Source organism: Melanerpes formicivorus, unplaced genomic scaffold (genome assembly GCF_026170545.1).
Source record: "Melanerpes formicivorus ecotype bairdi unplaced genomic scaffold, bMelFor1.0.p_v2 SCAF_157, whole genome shotgun sequence".
Lineage (NCBI taxonomy): Eukaryota > Metazoa > Chordata > Aves > Piciformes > Picidae > Melanerpes > Melanerpes formicivorus.
Genome location: NW_027142509.1, coordinates 325772 through 345105, shown reverse-complemented (window position 1 = coordinate 345105; position 19334 = coordinate 325772). Strand labels below are relative to the sequence as shown.

Genomic DNA, 19334 nt, shown 5'->3' with positions numbered 1-19334 from the left:
GGTTGGACACGATGATCTTGAAGGTCTCTTCCAACCTGGTATTGTATTGTATTGTATTGTATTGAATTCTATTCTATTCTATTCTATTCTATTCTATTCTATTCTATTGCATTCCATTCCATTCCATTCCATTCCATTCCATTCTTCTCCAGTACTGATCCCCCAGCCAAGTCTGAATGCCATGTTTCAAAGCTAGCTATCCTTGCATAAGAGCACGTTAAGAATCCCCTGACTTTTGTGGGGTTTTTAGTTGTTGTAATTTGATTTGGCTTATTTTAATGCTAGCAAACCTTCTATCTTAATGTCTTGGATAATGCAAAACCAGCCATTTCTGGACCTTCTAGCATGACTGGAAGGGGAAAAGAAGACCATGTTTAAGAGAAAAGAAGAGCTCTCAAAGATATGAGTGGTTTTGCTTTGAAAACAAGCATCCATTTATTCTCTGTGACATGCTAGAATTATCTTCCCTGTCTGCCAGGGATGCTTACTGGATGCTGCACATCCAAGAGGACAATACATGCTATTTATTTATGAGTGGTAGAAGAATAAATGAGTTATTACCTATAGCTCCTCACTTAAAGACTAACATTGGTGACATGTTTTCTCACACAGCTATCCCCAGGCCTGTGTTAAATAAGATATCTTAAAGCAAAAATTGTTCTCTGCAGAGATTCACATTCTTTCCATTTCCATGGGTTAAAAGGCCTTAGGGAGGGAAAAGAGAAGAAGGGAAAAAAAAGAATGGAAAAGTGCACCCTAAGGACAAGAGGTTAAAAAAAGCATCACTGAAGTCTTGGTGCTCTTCAGGGCACTACAATATCCCAAGTTCATGTCTGCACACCAGCACAAAGACTGACAGACTGGGGTAGGGAAACATGTCCTTGGATAAAATCACCACCAAAATTCCACTGAAAACAATACAGCCTGCAGCAGTCCCTGTATGGCTGTGAGCATTCAGCTGCTAAATAGAGTAGAATTAACCAGGTTGGAAAAGACCTTGGAGATCATCGAGTCCAACCTATGACCCAACACCATCTGATCAACTAAACCATGGCACCAAGTGCCTCAGCCAGTCTCTTCCTAAACACCTCCAGTGATGGTGACTCCACCACCTCCCTGGGCAGCACATTCCAATGGCCAATCTCTCTTTCCATGAAAAATTTCTTCCTAACATCCAGCCTAAATCTCCCCTGGTGCAGCTTGAGACTGTCCTCTTGCTCTGGTGCTGGTTGCCTGGGAGAAGAGACCAACCCCCACCTGGCTACAACCTCCCTTCAGGGAGTTGTAGAGAGCAATGAAGTCACCCCTGAGCCTCCTCTTCTCCAGGCTAAGCAACCCCAGCTCCCTCAGCCTCCCCTCACAAGGCTGTGCTCCAGACCTCTCCCCAGCTTTGTTGCCCTTCTCTGGACAACTTCCAGCAACTCAACAGCTTTGCTACTTGGCACTTTGACAATTATTGTTCTGTTCTATCAAGCAGCAGTTAACCCAACATGATAGGTTTTCATGGAGGAGGCAAGGAAACTTCATCAGCTTCCCTTAAAAGACAAGGTCTTTTGAGGAGTCATCATTGGTCACTGGATGTTCTGTTGCAATCCTTAAGGAGTAACTCTTGCCCAGCAATGCTTGGGATTCTCTCCTTCCATATAACTTTTTATTGTGATCATAGAATCAATAAGGTTGGAAAAGACCTCAAAGATCATCAAGTCCAACCTGTCACCCAACACCTCATGACTACTAAACCACGGCACCAAGTGCCACATCCAATGCCTTTTTGAACACCTCCAGGGATGGTGACTCCACCACCTCCCTGGGCAGCACATTCCAATGGGCAATCTCTCTCTCTGTGAAGAACTTTCTCTTCACCTCCAGCCTAAACTTCCCCTGGTGCAGCTTGAGACTGTGTCCTCTTGATCTGGTGCTAGGTGCCTGGGAGAAGAGACCAACCCCCACCTGGCTACAACCTTCTTTCAGGTAGTTGTAGAGAGCCAGAAGGTCTCCCCTGAGCCTCCTCTTCTCCAGGCTAAGCAACCCCAGCTCCCTCAGCCTCTCCTCACAGGGCTGTGCTCAAGGCCTCCCCCCAGCCTCATTATCATTGCTTTCCAGAATCCAAAATCTGTCTGAGCAGTTTTTAGGTGGCACAGGGCTTCTGACTGACACCCCTGGACTTCCTCACTCTCTTTGAGAAGTGAGGTGACTGTATCAAAGCTCACTGTGACACATGCATACAGCCTGTTTGCTGCAAGGGGGCTACAAAGAGGCAATCTCCAGAGCTCAGCAATTACCAACCTGCCTGTAACCCCTAGGTAGTGCTAAGAAATACCAAGAGGAAGCATTTTTGTGTATGAATTAATGAGTATACACACACTCTCATGTCCATAAAACAAAACAGGAGTTCAAAGAATAGGACACAATTATCTTGTTTGCAATTCCAAACAACTAGATTAATGGGTATTCATTCTGTTCCTCTACCAAGGGCAGAAGAGAAGACACTGCAAGATATTGCTGCTGGCTCTTCCACTTAATATCCCCAGGAACACAAATGCTTATCAGATGAGTCTCTTATCACTTGCATTTCAAGGAGACCAAGCAAAGACATTCAGAAGTGCTTTGAGCACACATTCATAGTTGCTTGTGGATTTAAAGAGTTTTTGGATGCTATTTCAAGTCTTTTTTGCTTCATCATTCCCTAAGTTCAGAATGCAGCAAGAGCTTCTACCAACTGTATAAACTATCTAGGTGCCTCCCAGCCATGAGCTCACTTTCATTCCACTCTGCATAGGTTTTGGAAGAAAGTAACCTGAGCAGATTGACTTTCAGCTTTCAGGCACCTCTAACTTAATGACACCTGGGAATACACATCTTGAAACTCTGCAAGTAGCTACCAGTTCGACTTTGTCTCATTCCTGCTTTAAACCAGAAAAAATTAGCCACATCTATAACTTGTGATCTAGTCAGAAGGCTCTAATAGCAGCATCTTAACCTATTTCTCCTACCTTAATATGTAGGAGACCTCGATTAATTTACTAAGCTTCTTTTAACAATCACTTCCACAAACAAATTGAACTACACAGGAAGTGTAAATAGGTCACTTCAGATTCAGCTGAAATCTTACTCTAAATGGCTGGGCTTATGTATATTAGTTATGGAATAGGAGAATCAATGAGGTTGGAAAAGACTTCAGAGATCATCAAGTCCAACCTATCACCCAACACCTCAGGACTAACTAAACCATGGCACCAAGTGCCACATCCAATCCCCTCTTGAACACCTCCAGGGATGGGGACTCCACCACCTCCCTGGGCAGCACATTCCAATGGCTAACAGCTCTCTCTGTGAAGAACTTTCTCCTCACCTCCAGTCTAAACCTCCCCTGGTGCAGCCTGAGACTGTGTCCTCTTGTTCTGGTGCTGGTTGCCTGGGAGAAGAGACCAACCCCTCCTGGCTACAACCTCCCTTCAGGTAGCTGCAGAGAGCAAGAAGGTCTCCCCTGAGCCTCCTCTTCTCCAGGCTAAGCAACCCCAGCTCCAAACAGTATTAGTCCAGTCCTACCACTAACATTTTAACTTCAGGTAAATTCCACCTCCCTATTCAGAGATCATGTTTTCCTTATTCACAGAAGTGAAAGAGGAGAAACATCTTAACCCATGCATTTTAGCTTACTGCTTAGGTGAGATGAAATTGGCTTGGAAGAGATAAGATAGACTCACACATAAGAATTTCTAAAATACTAGCAAAAAAGCACAGCCCTGTGAGGAGAGGCTGAGGGAGCTGGGGTTGCTTAGCCTGGAGAAGAGGAGGCTCAGGGGAGACCTTCTTGCTGTCTACAACCACCTGAAGGGAGGTTGTAGACAGGTGGGGGTTGGTCTCTTCTCCCAGGCAACCAGCACCAGAACAAGAGGACACAGTCTCAAGCTGTGCCAGGGGAGGTTTATGCTGGATGTTAGGAAGAAATTCTTCATAGAGAGATTGGCCATTGGAATGTGCTGCCCAGGGAGGTGGTGGAGTCACCATCCCTGGAAGGGTTTAAGAAGAGCCTGGATGAGGCACTTGGTGCCATGGTTTAGTTGATGAGATGGTGTTGGGCGATAGGTTGGACTCTATCTCAAAGGTCTCATCCAACCTGGTTCATTCTATTCTATTCTAGTCTATTAAACAGTAAATGCTCACAGCTTACATCTGGTTTCAGTCAGTATTGACTGACAGAAGCAAGCAAAAGAAAGTTTGGAGCGGCACTGGAGAAAGGTCTTCCTAGTTCTGCCACTGCACCATCACTGCTGAGAGGCCACCTTTGGGAAGCTGTTTACTTCTTGTTATGTCCTTCTGTCTGAAATGGGAGTGAGCCTTTCACCCTCACAAAACACTGAGAGCTAAACCTGGGTTTGAGTGGAAAAGTGCTTAGGAATTACTGGAGCTTAAACATCCTAAGTGAAATCAAAACCATCCTGGGAAATTACTATCTTGTTACTAACAGATGAGTCTCAAGGTTGTGAAGGATTCCATATTGAAGTTCAAACTGCCCAATTTGAACAACTGCCTATTGTATCAGGGCTCCTTTTTTGACAGGTACTTTTGGGTTTCTTTTATTCCTCCAGTGGTCTCACAGTAACTCAAGGTAAAGACAATTCTCTTCAGAAATATCATAGTATCAGTCAGGGTTGGAAGGGACCACAAGGATCATCTAGTTCCAACCCCCCTGCCATGGGCAGGGACACCCCACACTACATCAGCCTGGCCAGAGCCTCATCCAGCCTGGGCTTAAACACCTCCAGGGACAGGGCCCCAGCCACCTCCCTGGACAACCCATTCCAGGGCTTCACCACTCTCATGGGGAAGAACTTCCTCCTCACCTCCAGCCTGAATCTCCCCACCTCCAGCTTCATTCCTTTCCCCCTAGTCCTAAATATGAAGAAGACTATTTAAAAATACCTGATTCAGCAAGTTTTGTCAAGGATAAACTGTCATGTGCTCATTATTTTTAGCCACTGGGACTACTCATGCTGTATTTTCAGCATACATTGAAGCCAGTACATGATAACTAGATAAAAATATTAAAGCCACACTGGGGTCTGGGGATGCACATTCCAAGAACAAGGACTGCAATGACTTCACTGAAAAAATAGTGATTTTAAGGATGTTTTGCCTTCCTGAAAGGCTGCAAGCCAAACAGTTTCCATGGTGGAGATTATTTGACATCCCAGCACCTCCCTCCAGTTTTAAGATCTACATCCACTGAAATTTACTATTGTCTTAACTGAAGCTTTTTAGCTATGGAATCAAACAGGGTAATTATGGCTTAGACTTATGTAAGTACATATGCATCGGTCAGTGGAGCTCTATGATACTTAAAACACCTGAAATAGCAATATCAAGATTATTGAGATACTTCAATGTGTCCAGAGAAGGGCAATGAGGCTGGGGAGAGGTCTTGAGCATAAACCCCCTGGCCAGAGAGAAAGGGACCTGGGGGTACTGACTGACAGCTGCCTAAACATGAGCCAGTAGTGTGCCCAGGTGGCCAAGAAGGCCAATGGCATCCTGGCCTGCATTAGGAATAGTGTGGCCAGCAGGAGCAGGGAGGTCATTGTGCCCTGTACTCAGCACTGGTTAGGCCACACCTTGAGTCCTGTGTCCAGTTCTGGGCTCCTCAGTTTAAGAAGGACATTGAGACACTTGAAGGTGTCCAGAGAAGGGCAACGAGGCTGGGGAGAGGCCTTGAGCACAGCCCTGTGAGGAGAGGCTGAGGGAGCTGGGGTTGTTTAGCCTGGAGAAGAGGAGACTTAGGAGTGACCTTATTACTCTCTACAACTACCTGAAGGGAGGTTGTAGACAGGCAGAGCTTGGTCTCTTCTCCCAGGCAGCCAGCACCAGAACAAGAGGACACAGTCTCAGGCTGCGCCAGGGGAGGTTTAGGTTGGATGTTAGGAGGAAGTTCTATACAGAGAGAGTGATTGCCCATTGGAATGGGCTGCCTGGGGAGGTGGTGGAGTCACCATCATTGGAGGTGTTCAGGAGGAGACTTGATGGGGTGCTTGGTGCCATGGGTTAGTTGTTTAGGTGGGTTGGATTGGTTGATGGGTTGGACACGATGATCTTGAAGGTCTCTTCCAAACTGGTTTGGTTTATTCTAAACAAAGGTCTTCCATCCTTGGTAGCCTAACCATACATATCCCCTTTCCTTCTGATTTGCATACAGATTTAACTTCCCCTGTAGGCCTCACCCTCTCGTTATCAGCACTACACTCCCTAGACCTGAATTCTGTGAACAGCAATGAACAAAACAATTGACATCAGTTGTGCTTCTCACCAATAAATGCTTAAGAAATTAGAGTTCAAGCAATTCTGCCCTTGGCTAGCTCACTGAGCTTGGACATGCCCTCAGAGGGAAGTCACATTCAGCTTTTGAGCTCTTGCCAAAATCCCCCACACGACTTGCTTCTATCTTGGAGAAAAATTCCATGCTGGAGCAAAGCTATAACCCAGAAACTAGGCCTGTGCTGGTTGGAACAAAGCTGGCATGGGTTGCATAAGGGCAGAAGGTGAGAGGAAAAAGTCAAGTAGATGATTATCTGCAAGATTTGTTGCCATCTGTGGTGGCCTACAGTGGATGCTCCCTGACTCAGCTTGGGTTTGACCTTCTTCAAAGGCAACGGTTCTGCTGTTAAACCTGCTACTGGCTGTCACATTAAACCAAATCTAACCAAGAAGAATAGAATAGAATAGGCCAGAATAGAATAGACCAGAATAGACTAGAATAGACCAGAATAGACTAGACCAGAATAGACTAGACTAGAATAGACCAGAATAGAATAGAATACAATAGACCAGAATAGAATAGAATAGACCATATTAGGTTGGAAGAGACCTTCAAGATCATCGTGTCCAACCTATCATCCAACACCACCTAAACAACTAACCCATGGCACCAAGCACCCCAGCAAGTCTCTTCCTGAACACCTCCAGGGATGGTGACTCCACCACCTCCTCAGGCAGCCCATTCCAATGGGCAATCACTCTCTCTGTGTAGAACTTCCTCCTAACCTCCAGCCTAAAAACTCCCCTGGCACAGCCTGAGACTGTGTCCTCTTGTTCAGGTGCTGGCTGCCTGGGAGAAGAGACCAACCTCTGCCTGGCTACAACCTCCCTTCAGGGAGTTGTAGAGAGCAAGAAGGTCACCCCTGAGTCTCCTCCTCTCCAGGCTAAGCAACCCCAGCTCCCTCAGTCTCTCCTCACAGGGCTGTGTCCCAAACCCCTCACCAACTTTGTTGCCCTTCTCCGGACACGCTCCAGCAAATGCTTCCTATTCAGGGCCTTGAGATTATTTGGTGGATCAATACACAAAAGTCATCCATCAGTGCTGCACACAGGAGCAAGCATAGCCAAGATAACAACTCACACACACACACAGAAACCCTTCCACTCCCCAGTTGTTGCCTACCGTGCCTTTGTCTTGGAGGCACATCATCAGAGTGCAGACGTCCCCTGTTGCTTGATGGTTCACCAGCACCATGGCTTCATCTTCTGAGACTGCTTTAACATCATCACCCCATTCCACTACTATCAAAACAATGAAAAAAAAACACAGGGGTAAACTTTACAGTGCCCACATGGAAACTTTATTATCAACAAAACCAAGCCTCAAAGCTCCCACAGCTTGATAGTCACAACAAAGAAACCTCCAGGTCAATTTGAACCGGCACACAGCATAAAATAGGAGTATCAGCAAGACAGCACAGGGCATCCAGCTTAGTGATACATTGCATGCACAGAATAAGGACAAAACAAAACAATACTCTACCAGAACATATGCAGAGAGATTGATCTCTTTGTGTCATTATATCACTCTATATTTAGGGTCTAAACATTACATAAGCTTTTGACCCAGCTTTCAAACTCAACTGCCTCACCTCAGGAGAGCAAAGGAAAAACAACCATGTTGTCAAAAAAAAGAGGGAGGGTTGCTGTTTGGTTGGTTTGGGGTTTTGAACTCAGCACAGTTTGTTTCATTTGAACACCTACTGTTATTGAACACCAGGGAAAGCAAACCAAAAGGTAGTTGAATCAGGAGGTTTAAGAACGCTACATTGAACAAATGCAGTGATTCAAATCTGAACAAGTTGGCCACAGGCAAGAAAATGGCTTTAGAAGATGCTGCTCAGATGACAGAAGCAGGCAGAGGCTGTTTTGCAGACCAGACAACAGAGTCTCCACTGGCAAGAAAGATGCTTGGAGGAAGCTACAGCTGTTATCATAGTATCAGTCAGGGTTGGAAGGGACCTGTCTTGTTCAACATCTTTGTGGGTGCCATGGACAGTGGCATTGAGTGCACCCACAGCAAGTTTGCTGATGACACCAAGCTGTGTGGTGCAGCAGACAGCTGGAGGGAAGGGAGGCCATCCAGAGGGACCTGGACAGGCTGGAGAGGTGGGCACAAGCCAACCTCAGGAGGTTCAGCAAGACCAAGGGCAGGGTCCTGCAGCTGGCTCGAGGCAATCCCAGGCACAAATCCAGACTGGGCAGGGACTGGCTGGAAAGCAGCCCTGAGGAGAGAGACTTAGGGATGCTGGTGGACAAGAAGCTCAACATCCAGCATTTACACTGACTAGCAAAAACATGCTGAGATAAGGAAAAGGAGTTAAAATTGTCAGCTCCATCATCACAAAGTAACTAGAGAAAGATGACTGCCTCCCAGAGAAGGCTGCAGGATGGAAGACTAGAAAAAGCCTGCTGTAAATTACAGACCAGAATATGTCTAATGCTCTTACTGGGGCATAGAGACAAGTGAGCAGAGCCTGAGCCTCTCCAGTAAAAGAGACTGTTACAGCAACACAAGTTAAAGGGAAAGGATGGGCAGATAGAGCTGCTGTATGAAGTTCAACAGGAGAAGCAAGATGCATTACCTATGCATGTAGGACATGATTATTTGATTGTGTTCACTCAGTATCAGAATCAGTCAGGGTTGGAAGGGACCACAAGGATCATCTACTTCCAACCTCGCTGCCATGGACAGGGACACCCCACACTAGGTCAGGCTGGCCAGAGCCTCATCCAGCCTGGGCTTAAACACCTCCAGGGACAGGGCCTCAACCACCTCCCTGGACAACCCATTCCAGGGCTTCACCACTCTCATGGGGAAGAACTTCCTCCTCCCCTCCAGCCTCAATCTCCCCACCTCCAGCTTCATTCCATTCCCCCTAGTCCTATCACTACCTGAGATCCTGAGCAGTCCCTCCCCAGCCTTCCTGTAGCCCCCTTCAGATACTGGAAGGCCACAATGAGGTCACCTCAGAGCCTTCTCTTCTGCAGACTGAACAGCCCCAACTCCTTCAGTCTGTCCTCACAGGAGAGGTGCTCCAGCCCTCTGATCATCCTCCTGGCCCTTCTCTGGACACCTTCCAGCACCTCCAGATCCCTCTTGGAATAGGGGCTCCAGACCTGGAGGCAGTACTCCAGGTGGGGTCTCCCCAGAGCTGAGCAGAGGGGGAGAATCACCTCCCTTGGCCTGCTGTGGTTCTTACTGACTGTTCATTTCTGACCAAGCAAACATTTTGCCTCCATTACTTGAGTCATGCTTACTGCCTCAAGAGCTGTTAATAACAAGCCTCATCATGGGACAATTGATCACCTTACTATTACCTGTCTTTTAAGCAGTGGTTTCACTGATGCAAAAGCAAGAGGCTACCTGCTGAAGACAAGAAATAATCCATGCACAGACCCTCTGTCCTTCCAGAAAGCCAAATTTGAAACTTTCCACTTCTACTGCTTTCTAGCAGCTTCCAAATTAGTCTTGAATTGGCACTTGAACACAAAATAAAAAGAATAAAATGCTGTATTAGATCACAATTAGATAGAAAAAGGCTGGATATATGAAGGTAGGATGTACTAGTCATTATGTTCAACCTCCTCTCCCTGGGCAAGCCAAGCACAGATCCCTTCTTGTTTTTCTCAGCATCAACTTTGAAGATCCCCCTTTAGTCCTCTCCTCCTCCAATACATGCAAATTCCCTCCAGTGTCCTCCCTAACTCCCTGGAAACTGGAAAATACCTGAATATGGCAGCCAGTGAACCATGCACCTTTATTCATAAGTACTTCACTCATTTACCTATGGCAATACTCCACAAGGCAAGAAAAGAAGATGAAGTGAGAATGCCTTTAAAGGAAAACAGCTGACAACAGAAGAAAGCTTAGGAAGATTCATTTGGCAGAAAAAAGGTAAATTTTCAGCATACTAGGTGAAGCCCAGTGTCTAACTTAGCAACTTTTAGGTAGGCCTCAGCCAAAGAAAAGCAGGATGAAGAGAGTGGAATAGAGAGAGGGAGAGGAATAGAGAGAGGGAGAGGAATAGAGAGAGGGAGAGGAATAGAGAGAGGGAGAGGAATAGAGAGAGGGAGAGGAATAGAGAGAGGGAGAGGAATAGAGAGAGGGAGAGGAATAGAGAGAGGGAGAGGAATAGAGAGAGGGAGAGGAATAGAGAGAGGGAGAGGAATAGAGAGAGGGAGAGGAATAGAGAGAGGGAGAGGAATAGAGAGAGGGAGAGGAATAGAGAGAGGGAGAGGAATAGAGAGAGGGAGAGGAATAGAGAGAGGGAGAGGAATAGAGAGAGGGAGAGGAATAGAGAGAGGGAGAGGAATAGAGAGAGGGTGGAATAGAGAAGGCCAGACCAGGTTGGAAGAGACCTTTGAGATCATCCAGTCCAACCTATCATCCAGCACCATCTAATCAACCAAACCATGGCACCAAGCACCCCATCCAGTCTCTTCCTAAACACCTCCAGGGATGGGGACTCCACCACCTCCCTGGGCAGCACATTCCAATGGCTAACAACTCTCTCCATGAAGAACTTTCTCCAGCCTAAACCTCCCCTGGCATAGCTTGAGACTGTGTCCTCTTGTTCTGGCGCTGGTTTTTCTGCTGTTATCTAGAGTATTTTACCTACTCTTGCTAAATACCATAGAAGGCAAAAAACAAACAGCATGCACTAACAAGTTTCAGCTGGCAAGTAATACAAATGTGGGCTCTGCTATCTCATTCCAAATGCAAGGTTTCAAAAGAGAGTTTGATTCAATTCTTTAATTGATTTCCTCAATTCATTCTATCAAATGGTCAGGCTAATAGCTCAGCTTCTGCAGCTCAGCTATTAAATCACAGTGATTCAACTGGACATCCCTTCGTTTCTTTACCCTCTCTTAATTTCTCCTCAGGCACTCCAGTTGCCTCTTATCCATAGCAACACTTTATGGTCAAGGAGACAAGAATCACTCTGTGCAAGTCTTTCACAGAACATTTCACAGAGCACGGAGACAGGAGCACACTGCGATGGGTTAGGAACTGGCTGGAGGCTGAGCCCAGAGAGTGGTGGTGAATGGTGCCACAGCCAGCTGGCAGCCAGGCACCAGTGGTGTGCCCCAAGGATCAGTGCTGGGCCCTGTGCTCTTTAACATCTTCATTGATGATCTGGATGAGGGCATTGAGTCCAGCATCAGTAAATTTGCTGATGACACCAAGCTGGGGGCAGGAGTTGATCTGCTGGAGGGTGGAGAGGCTCTGCAGAGGGACCTCGACAGGCTGGACAGATGGGCAGAGTCCAAGGGCAGGAGATTGAACACATCCAAGTGCCAGGTTCTGCACATTGGCCACAACAACCCAAGGCAGTGCTACAGGCTGGGGTCAGAGTGGCTGGAGAGCAGCCAGGCAGAGAGGGACCTAGGTGTACTGGTTGAGAGTAGGTTGAACATGAGCCTGCAGTATGCCCAGGCAGCCAAGAGGGCCAAGGGCATCCTGGCCTGTATCAGGAACAGTGTGGCCAGCAGGGGCAGGGAGGTCATTCTGCCCCTGTATACTGCACTGGTTAGGCCACACCTTGAGTCCTGTGTCCAGTTCTGGGCCCCTCAGTTTAGGAAGGAGGTTGACTTGCTGGAACGAGTCCAGAGAAGGGCAACAAAGCTGGGGAGGGGTTTGGAACACAGCCCTGTGAGGAGAGGCTGAGGGAGCTGGGGTTGCTTAGCCTGGAGAAGAGGAGACTCAGGGGTGACCTTATCACTCTCTACAACTACCTGAAGGGAGGTTGTAGCCAGGTGGAGGTTGGTCTCTTCTCCCAGGCAGCCAGCACCAGAACAAGAGGACACAGTCTCAAGCTGTGCCAGGGAAGGTTTAGGCTGGATGTTAGGAAGAAATTCTTCATAGAGAGAGTAATTGCCCATTGGAATGTGCTGCCCAGGGAGGTGGTGGAGTCACCACCCCTGGAGGTATTCAAGAGGGGATTGTAGGTGGCACTTGAAGCCATGGTTTAGTTACTCATGAGGTGTTGGGTGCTAGGTTGGACTTGATGATCTCTGAGGTCTTTTCCAACCTTATTGATTCTATGAAATGTTTCCTCACAGCCCTTAGCTGCTCTGATCAGTTGTAATCCCTTCCACCCACGAGGAAACACTTCAAGAAAAGCTACCACAAGAAGTTATATCTGAGCAACACTTAGCCTTGGGCAGTACCACTTTTTGCCAGTTACTTGGTAAACTTCAGTAACAAATAAATGGCAGTATTAATGGACAGCCTCCTCTGCTTCCTCAAAAGCCATCCTGCTTTCTAAAGCTTCTTGTTAGGTACTCAGCAGTGACTAACTCATGAAAAGCAGGTTTCTATGTTTTGAATGTTCTTCCTTGCTCAGGCATTTGCCTGGCAAACTGCAACCCTGCCCTGCTGCTATTCACAGTGGCTCATTAAAGCATGTTACAGCTAGAGCACAATTGTTAAACTCATTTGTCTCTCCTTTATAGATGGAATTCTTTGATAACTGGGATTAAGAAATCCCAGAAGGGAAGCCAGAAGGATAAATATGTACTTCAAGTGTTTTTCCTCCCTTAAGAAAAAGGTTAAAGCTATTTGTCTCTGCAAACTGGTTGCCTACAGTGAAAAAACAAAACCAAACAATGGAGTAAGCAAAGCAGCACACAGTTAGCTTTTTGCATTTATTAAGCAGGCAATTTTCAGCTTAGAAGGTATTTTAAAACAACTTATAAACATCAGACATAATAGCAGACAGTATCACACACACAGAGTATCAGCAAGGTTGGAAGAGACCTCAAAGATCATCAAATCCAACCTGCCACCACAGACCTCATGGCTAGACCATGGCACCAAGTGCCACATCCAATCCCCTCTTGAACACCTCCAGGGATGGGGACTCCACCACCTCCCTGGGCAGCACATTCCAATGACAAATGACTCTCTCTGTGAAGAACTTTCTCCTCACCTCCAGCCTAAACTTCCCCTGGTGCAGCTTGAGACTGTGTCCTCTTGTTCTGGTGCTGGGTGCCTGGGAGAAGAGACCAACCCCCTCCTGGCTACAACCTCCCTTCAGGGAGTTGTAGAGAGCAATGAGGTCACCCCTGAGCCTCCTCTTCTCCAGGCTAAGCAACCCCAGCTCCCTCAGCCTCTCCTCACAGGGCTGTGCTCAAGGCCTCTCCCCAGCCTTGTTGCCCTTCTCTGGACACCTTCAAGTGTCTCAATGTCCTTCTTAAACTGAGGGGCCCAGAACTGGACACAGGACTCAAGGTGTGGTCTAACCAGTGCAGTATATAGGGGCACAATGACTTCCCTGCTCCTGCTGGCCACACTATTCCTGATGCAGGCCAAGACGCCATTGGCCTTCTTGGCCCCCTGGGCACACTGCTGGCTCATGTTTAGGCAGCTGTCAATCAGCACCCCCAGGTCCCTCTCTGTTTGGCAGCTCTCAGCCACTCTGACCCCAGCCTGTAGCTCTGCCTGGGGTTGCTGTGGCCAAAGTGCAGCACCCAGCACTTGGACTTGTTGAATGCCAATAACAATACAAACTTGAGGTGGCCAAATACAGCCCCAGGCAGTCGACCATGGAGAAGAGGACTGCAGCAGGCGCAATATTTATGCCTTAAGTCAACCCCTGCTCTTATTTCAGTTAAGTGACACAAGAGGTGTTAAAACCAGGAGACCACTACAACAGAGACATCCTGGCTCTTTCAGCTTTTAAACACTTCTCTTAAAGCACAGCCACTGCTCTTGGAAGCAGGCCCTAGCAATGACTACGTCTGACAATCGACTTCATTTTTCTGGAGCACACATTCAAGACCTCAGGGGCACAGTTTGCTTGAGCTCCATAATTCACTGGCACAAGAGATGATGCTTGTGGCTGAAGAGAGAGTTCCTTTCACCCAGATGTGACTGAGAATCAATAAAAACAAAACCTTAGCTCACCTTCAGTGAAGTAAACTCCTTCCACTGCCTTCAGTATAGCAAATATCATTTCAAGAGCTTCACTTCCTTGAAATCATAGAATCAATAAGGTTGGGAAAGACCTCAGAGATCATCAAGTCCAACCTGTCACCCAACACCTCCTCACTACTAGACTATGGCACCAAGTGCCACATCCAATCCCCCCTCTTGAACACCTTGTGAGAGACTAAGAAGTTTGTCTCTCTTGGTGTACTCAACAAAGATAAAATCACTTGCTGCTTGCCCAGACAATATGTATTGGGCAGAGCCACTAAGGACTCTTGCAAGGTGCAAAGATAACATTGCTCACTGGGCCACAGCTGGCCTACAACAATGACCCAGCCATTCATGCCTTCAGGGCAAGACAATCTCCACCCATCAAGTACCCTGGGCAGGGTGATGTGTAAGGAATGTGGGGGGATTGTCTGAGTGGAGACGGGGGAGACAGAGATTCCCCCACCTCCATCCAAAATCTTGCCCAAACACATAGCAATACGCAGAACCTAAGGATTATTTCCTGCCACAGGAATTCCTGAGGGACAATATGTATGTACCTAAGGACTAAAAACTGTATAAAAGACTGGAGCAACTACTGGTTTGTAGAGAGAAACAGAGGAGAAAAACGGGGAGAAAAACAGAGATGAAGGAAAACACAGGAGACGGAGCATGCCGCTGAGAAGGGAAAGGCGGGACAATGCTGCTCCGGAGAAAAGAAGCTGCCCGGAGGACCACAGCTCTCCTCCAGCCAAAGCCTCAGCACCCTTTCTCTACAGACCCAGGCTGCCCAGAGGAGCCTCAGCACCGTTCCTGTACCAACCCAACATCTCCCCAGAGGACCACAGCTCTTCTCCAGCAAAAGCCTCAGCACCATTCCTCTACAGACCCAACATCTCCTGCAGCACCTTTCCTCCACAGACTCTAACTGTCTTGGGGGGGATGAGGGGTGCAGTAATATAATTCCTTTCCTCTTCTCTCTCTCTTCTCTCTCTCCCTCTCTCTTTTCTCCCTCTCCCCTTCTTATGTCCACTTTATTTATGTAATAAATAGTCTAGCTGTTGATATTTTGGCCTGGTTTGTGCCTCTCATTTCACAACACAGGAATATTTAAAAGAACTGTGTCTCTGGACCGAGACATTTAATGTCTCCGGACCTTGACACACCTCCAGGAAAGGACAGAGACTCCACCACCTCCCTGGGCAGCACATTCCAACAGGCAATTACTCTGGGAAGACCTTTCTCCTCACCTCCAGCCTAAACCTCCCCTGGCACAGCCTGAGACTGTGTCCTCTTGTTCTGGTGCTGCTTGCCTGGGAAATTCATAATTACTTAGAAATTCATGATTACTTAGAATCAGCAAGGCTGGAAAAGACCTCAAAGATCATCAAGCCCAACCTGTCTCCCAACACCTCCTGACTACTAGACCATGGCTTCAAGTGCCACGTCCAGTCCCCTCTTGAACACTTCCAGGGACGGTGACTCCACCACCTCCAGGCAAGCAGTGTATACATGAAGGAAATCCTTAAAGCTCACAAATTCAGTCAGGGTACACAAGCTATGCTCACTATAGATATTTAAGGAATCCTTTTACTGTATCTTCTGTCTTACAAGAACAGATTTTTCACCAGACAGACCCTCTACATGTCGCTGGACGTCTCCAAGAGCTGCCATACGCCGCTCCCATGATACTTCTTGAACTGTGAAAGCATCAAAGCCTCACAGCTCATTGTTGTAGTCACCCAATGTGGAACCCCAGTTGCAGGATGAGGTTACTGCTTCCAGGGGCAGTACAAGAGATGCAGTGCTTGTAGCTACACAGGTAAATGTTAGCTGTGAAACATGAAGACTGTGACTGATTTCAGCCTTCCTGACTACACTGGTAATAAACTGTAGCAGTCAAGAAGTAACTCCACTGTCTGCCTTGCTGATTCTATTATTAGTAAAGCTACTGCAAGACTGAAGGATGGGATGGAGTGCTGAAATCCCTTTGAAATACCTTGTGCTCATGAGTCAGACCACTTGCAGGAGGAGTGAGCTGCACAGCACATTCCTCCCCAGTGACAGATAAAATACATTAAGTATTAACTACCCAGAGGAGCACCAAGGCATTCATAAACCAATATCCTAATGCTCTCATACCTCACATACTGCAGATGTTACAGTGGCCAGAACAAAAATAACTCCATTTTTGAAGCCTAGAAGCAGCCAAACAACGGGGCCATCTCACAATTTCCTTTCTCACCATGGGAAAAATACCTCTGTCCATTTGAAACATACAGGAAATGAAATGTCAGGAGAGGTAAAGGTTGCCATGGGATCATGAAAATCAAACAGTCAGACTTGAAAGTTAAAAACCATTCTAAGAAGTTGCAAAGTACACACAGAAAATGATCTGGTTAGAACCACACTGTCACCAAGGTCCTAAAAAGACAGTAGAATCTGAACTACCAGTAAATACAGCAGGAGCAGGGAGGTCATTCTACCCCTGTACACTACACTGGTTAGGCTACACCTTCAGTCCTCTGTCCAGTTCTGGGCCACTCAGTTTAGGAAGGACATTGAGACACTTGAACGCATCTAGAGAAGGGCAACAAAGCTGGGGAGGGGTTTGGAGCACAGCCCTGTGAGGAGAGGCTGAGGGAGCTGAGGTTGTTTAGCCTGGAGAAGAGGAGGCTCAGGGGAGACCTTCTTGCTGCCTACAACTACCTGAAGGGAGGTTGTAGCCAGGTGGGGGTTGGTCTCTTCTCCAAGGCAACCAGCACCAGAACAAGAGGACACAGTCTCAAGCTGTGCCAGGGGAGGTTTAAGCTGGAGGTGAGGAGGAAGTTCTTCACTCCCTTCAGGTAGCAATGAGGTCTCCCCTGAGTCTCCTCTTCTCCAGGCTAAACAATCCCAGCTCCCTCAGCCTCTCCTCACAGGGCTGTGCTCAAGGCCTCTCCCCAGCCTTGTTGCCCTTCTCTGGACACCCTCAAGTTTCTCAATCTCCTTCTTAAATTCAGGGGCCCAGAACTGGACACAGGACTCAAGGTGTGGCCTAACCAGTGCTGAGTACAGGGCACAATGACTTCCCTGCTCCTGCTGGCCACACTATTCCTAATGCAGGCCAGGATGCCATTGGCCCTCTTGGCCTCCTGGGCACACTGCTGGCTCATGTTTAGGCAGCTGTCAATCAGCACCCCCAGGTCCCCCTCTGTTTGGCAGCTCTCCAGCCACTCTGACCCCAGCCTGTAGCTCTGCATGGGGTTGCTGTGGCCAAAGTGCAGCACCCAGCACTTGGATTTGTTGAATGCCAGCCTGTTGGACTCTGCCCATCTGTCCAGTCAGTTGAGTTCCCACTGCAGAGCCTTTCTACCCTCTAACAGATCAACATCTGCTCCCAACTTGATGACATCTGCAAATTTTCTCTGATCAGAACACATACCAGGGCAGCTGGGTAACTGAAAAATGCTACAAATCCTGAGCTTGCTATTATTGTTCCTCTTATCAGCCCTGCAAGCAGAGAACAGATGGCAGCAGCTCTCTATTTTTAATAACTTGAACCCAGCAGGTTACTACAGGACTTCACCCCCAGCCCCATCACCACTGCTGCGCAGGAACCGAGCTGGCAAGCAGGGTTTGACACATGGAACACTGAGAGGCAGGAAGCATTCAGTACAAGTGCTGTGGTGTTCTTAATTGGAGATTTAATTCAGATTGCTTAGAAATATTGAAAGCAAACAAATAACCTATTTAGAATAGAATAAACCAAACCAGGTTGGAGGAGACCTTCAAGATCGTGTCCAACCCATCAACCAATCCAACCCACCTAAACAACTAAACCATGGCACCAAGCACCCCATCAAGTCTCCTCCTGAACACCTCCAGGGATGGTGACTCCACCACCTCCTTGGGCAGCCCATTCCAATGGGCAATCACTCTCTCTGTACAGAACTTCTTCCTAACATCCAATTCTCCCTGTGAAAATCAGAGGTATCTTAAAAAATTACAGTACATAAATCACTCCTATTTGCTGCATGAGCTGAGGAACTTATCCTCTCCTGGATTCAAGTCAGGAAAGAGTCAGAGGCAGACCTTTCCTCCAGACAGACCTGAAAAGAATAGGAGAAACAAGAAAAGAAAAGGGAAATGCTCATTTAGAGCAAGAGAAAAAGGGGGGAGTGCAACTCAGTGTGCCAACCCTGGAACTTCAGCTTTAAGAGGAAAGGTGAAGCACACAAAATCATCACCCCCCAGCTGCAGCCCACTCACTAGGGTTGTAGGCTGGGGTTGATACTGGAAGCAGTACTGTTTAATATCCTCATTTGCAGCCTGAATATAAGGACAGAGTGCATCCTCTGAAAGTTCACAGCAACCCTGCAGAAGCAGGAGTGGAGGCTGAAGCACCATATGGTCATGCTGCCATACAGATGGACAAGGACAGGCCGACAAAATGAGCCAACAGGAAAGTCAGAGAGTTCAACAAGGAGTGCAGAGTCTCACACCTGGGGAGAGGCTTTGCAGAAAATGCCCTGGGGTCCTGGTGGACAAGCTGACTATGAGCCAGAAATGCATCCTCATAGCAAGGTGAACACTAGGAAAAGCACTGCCAAGATGTGGAGGGAAGTCGTCCTTCCCTTCTGCTCAGCACGGCAGAGACCACACCTGGCACACTGGGTCCAGTCCTGGGGTCCCCAGTTCAATACAAGAATTCAAACCTACTGGAGCAAGTCCCACAAAAGACTACTAAGATGATTAAGGGGCCAGAGCATCTTCCATGTGAGGAAAGACACCTTGAGCACAGCCCTGTGAGGAGAGGCTGAGGGAGCTGGGGTTGCTTAGCCTGGAGAAGAGGAGGCTCAGGGGAGACCTCATTGCTCTCTACAACTACCGGAAGGGAGGTTGTGGACAGGTGGGGGTTGGTCTCTCCTCCCAGGCAACCAGCACCAGAACAAGAGGACACAGTCTCAAGCTGTGCCAGGGAAAGTTTAGGCTGGAGGTGAGGAGAGAGTTCTTCACAGAGAGAGAGATTGGCCATTGGAATGTGCTGCCCAGGGAGGTGGTGGAGTCACCATCCCTGGAGGTGTTCAAAAAGGGATTGGATGTGGCACTTGGTGCC

The 19334-nt window shown here is 47.5% G+C and overlaps 1 protein-coding gene across 1 annotated transcript in view; it reads right to left on the bottom strand.

Moving 5' to 3' along the window:
- The window catches only part of LPGAT1 (lysophosphatidylglycerol acyltransferase 1), a 99524-nt gene that overhangs the window by 54619 nt on the left and 25571 nt on the right, over positions 1–19334 (bottom strand). The window contains exon 4 of the mRNA XM_068168763.1: positions 7436–7554. Coding sequence (XP_068024864.1) covers positions 7436–7554 — 119 coding nt within the window. The remainder of the gene's footprint in view (positions 1–7435; positions 7555–19334) is intronic.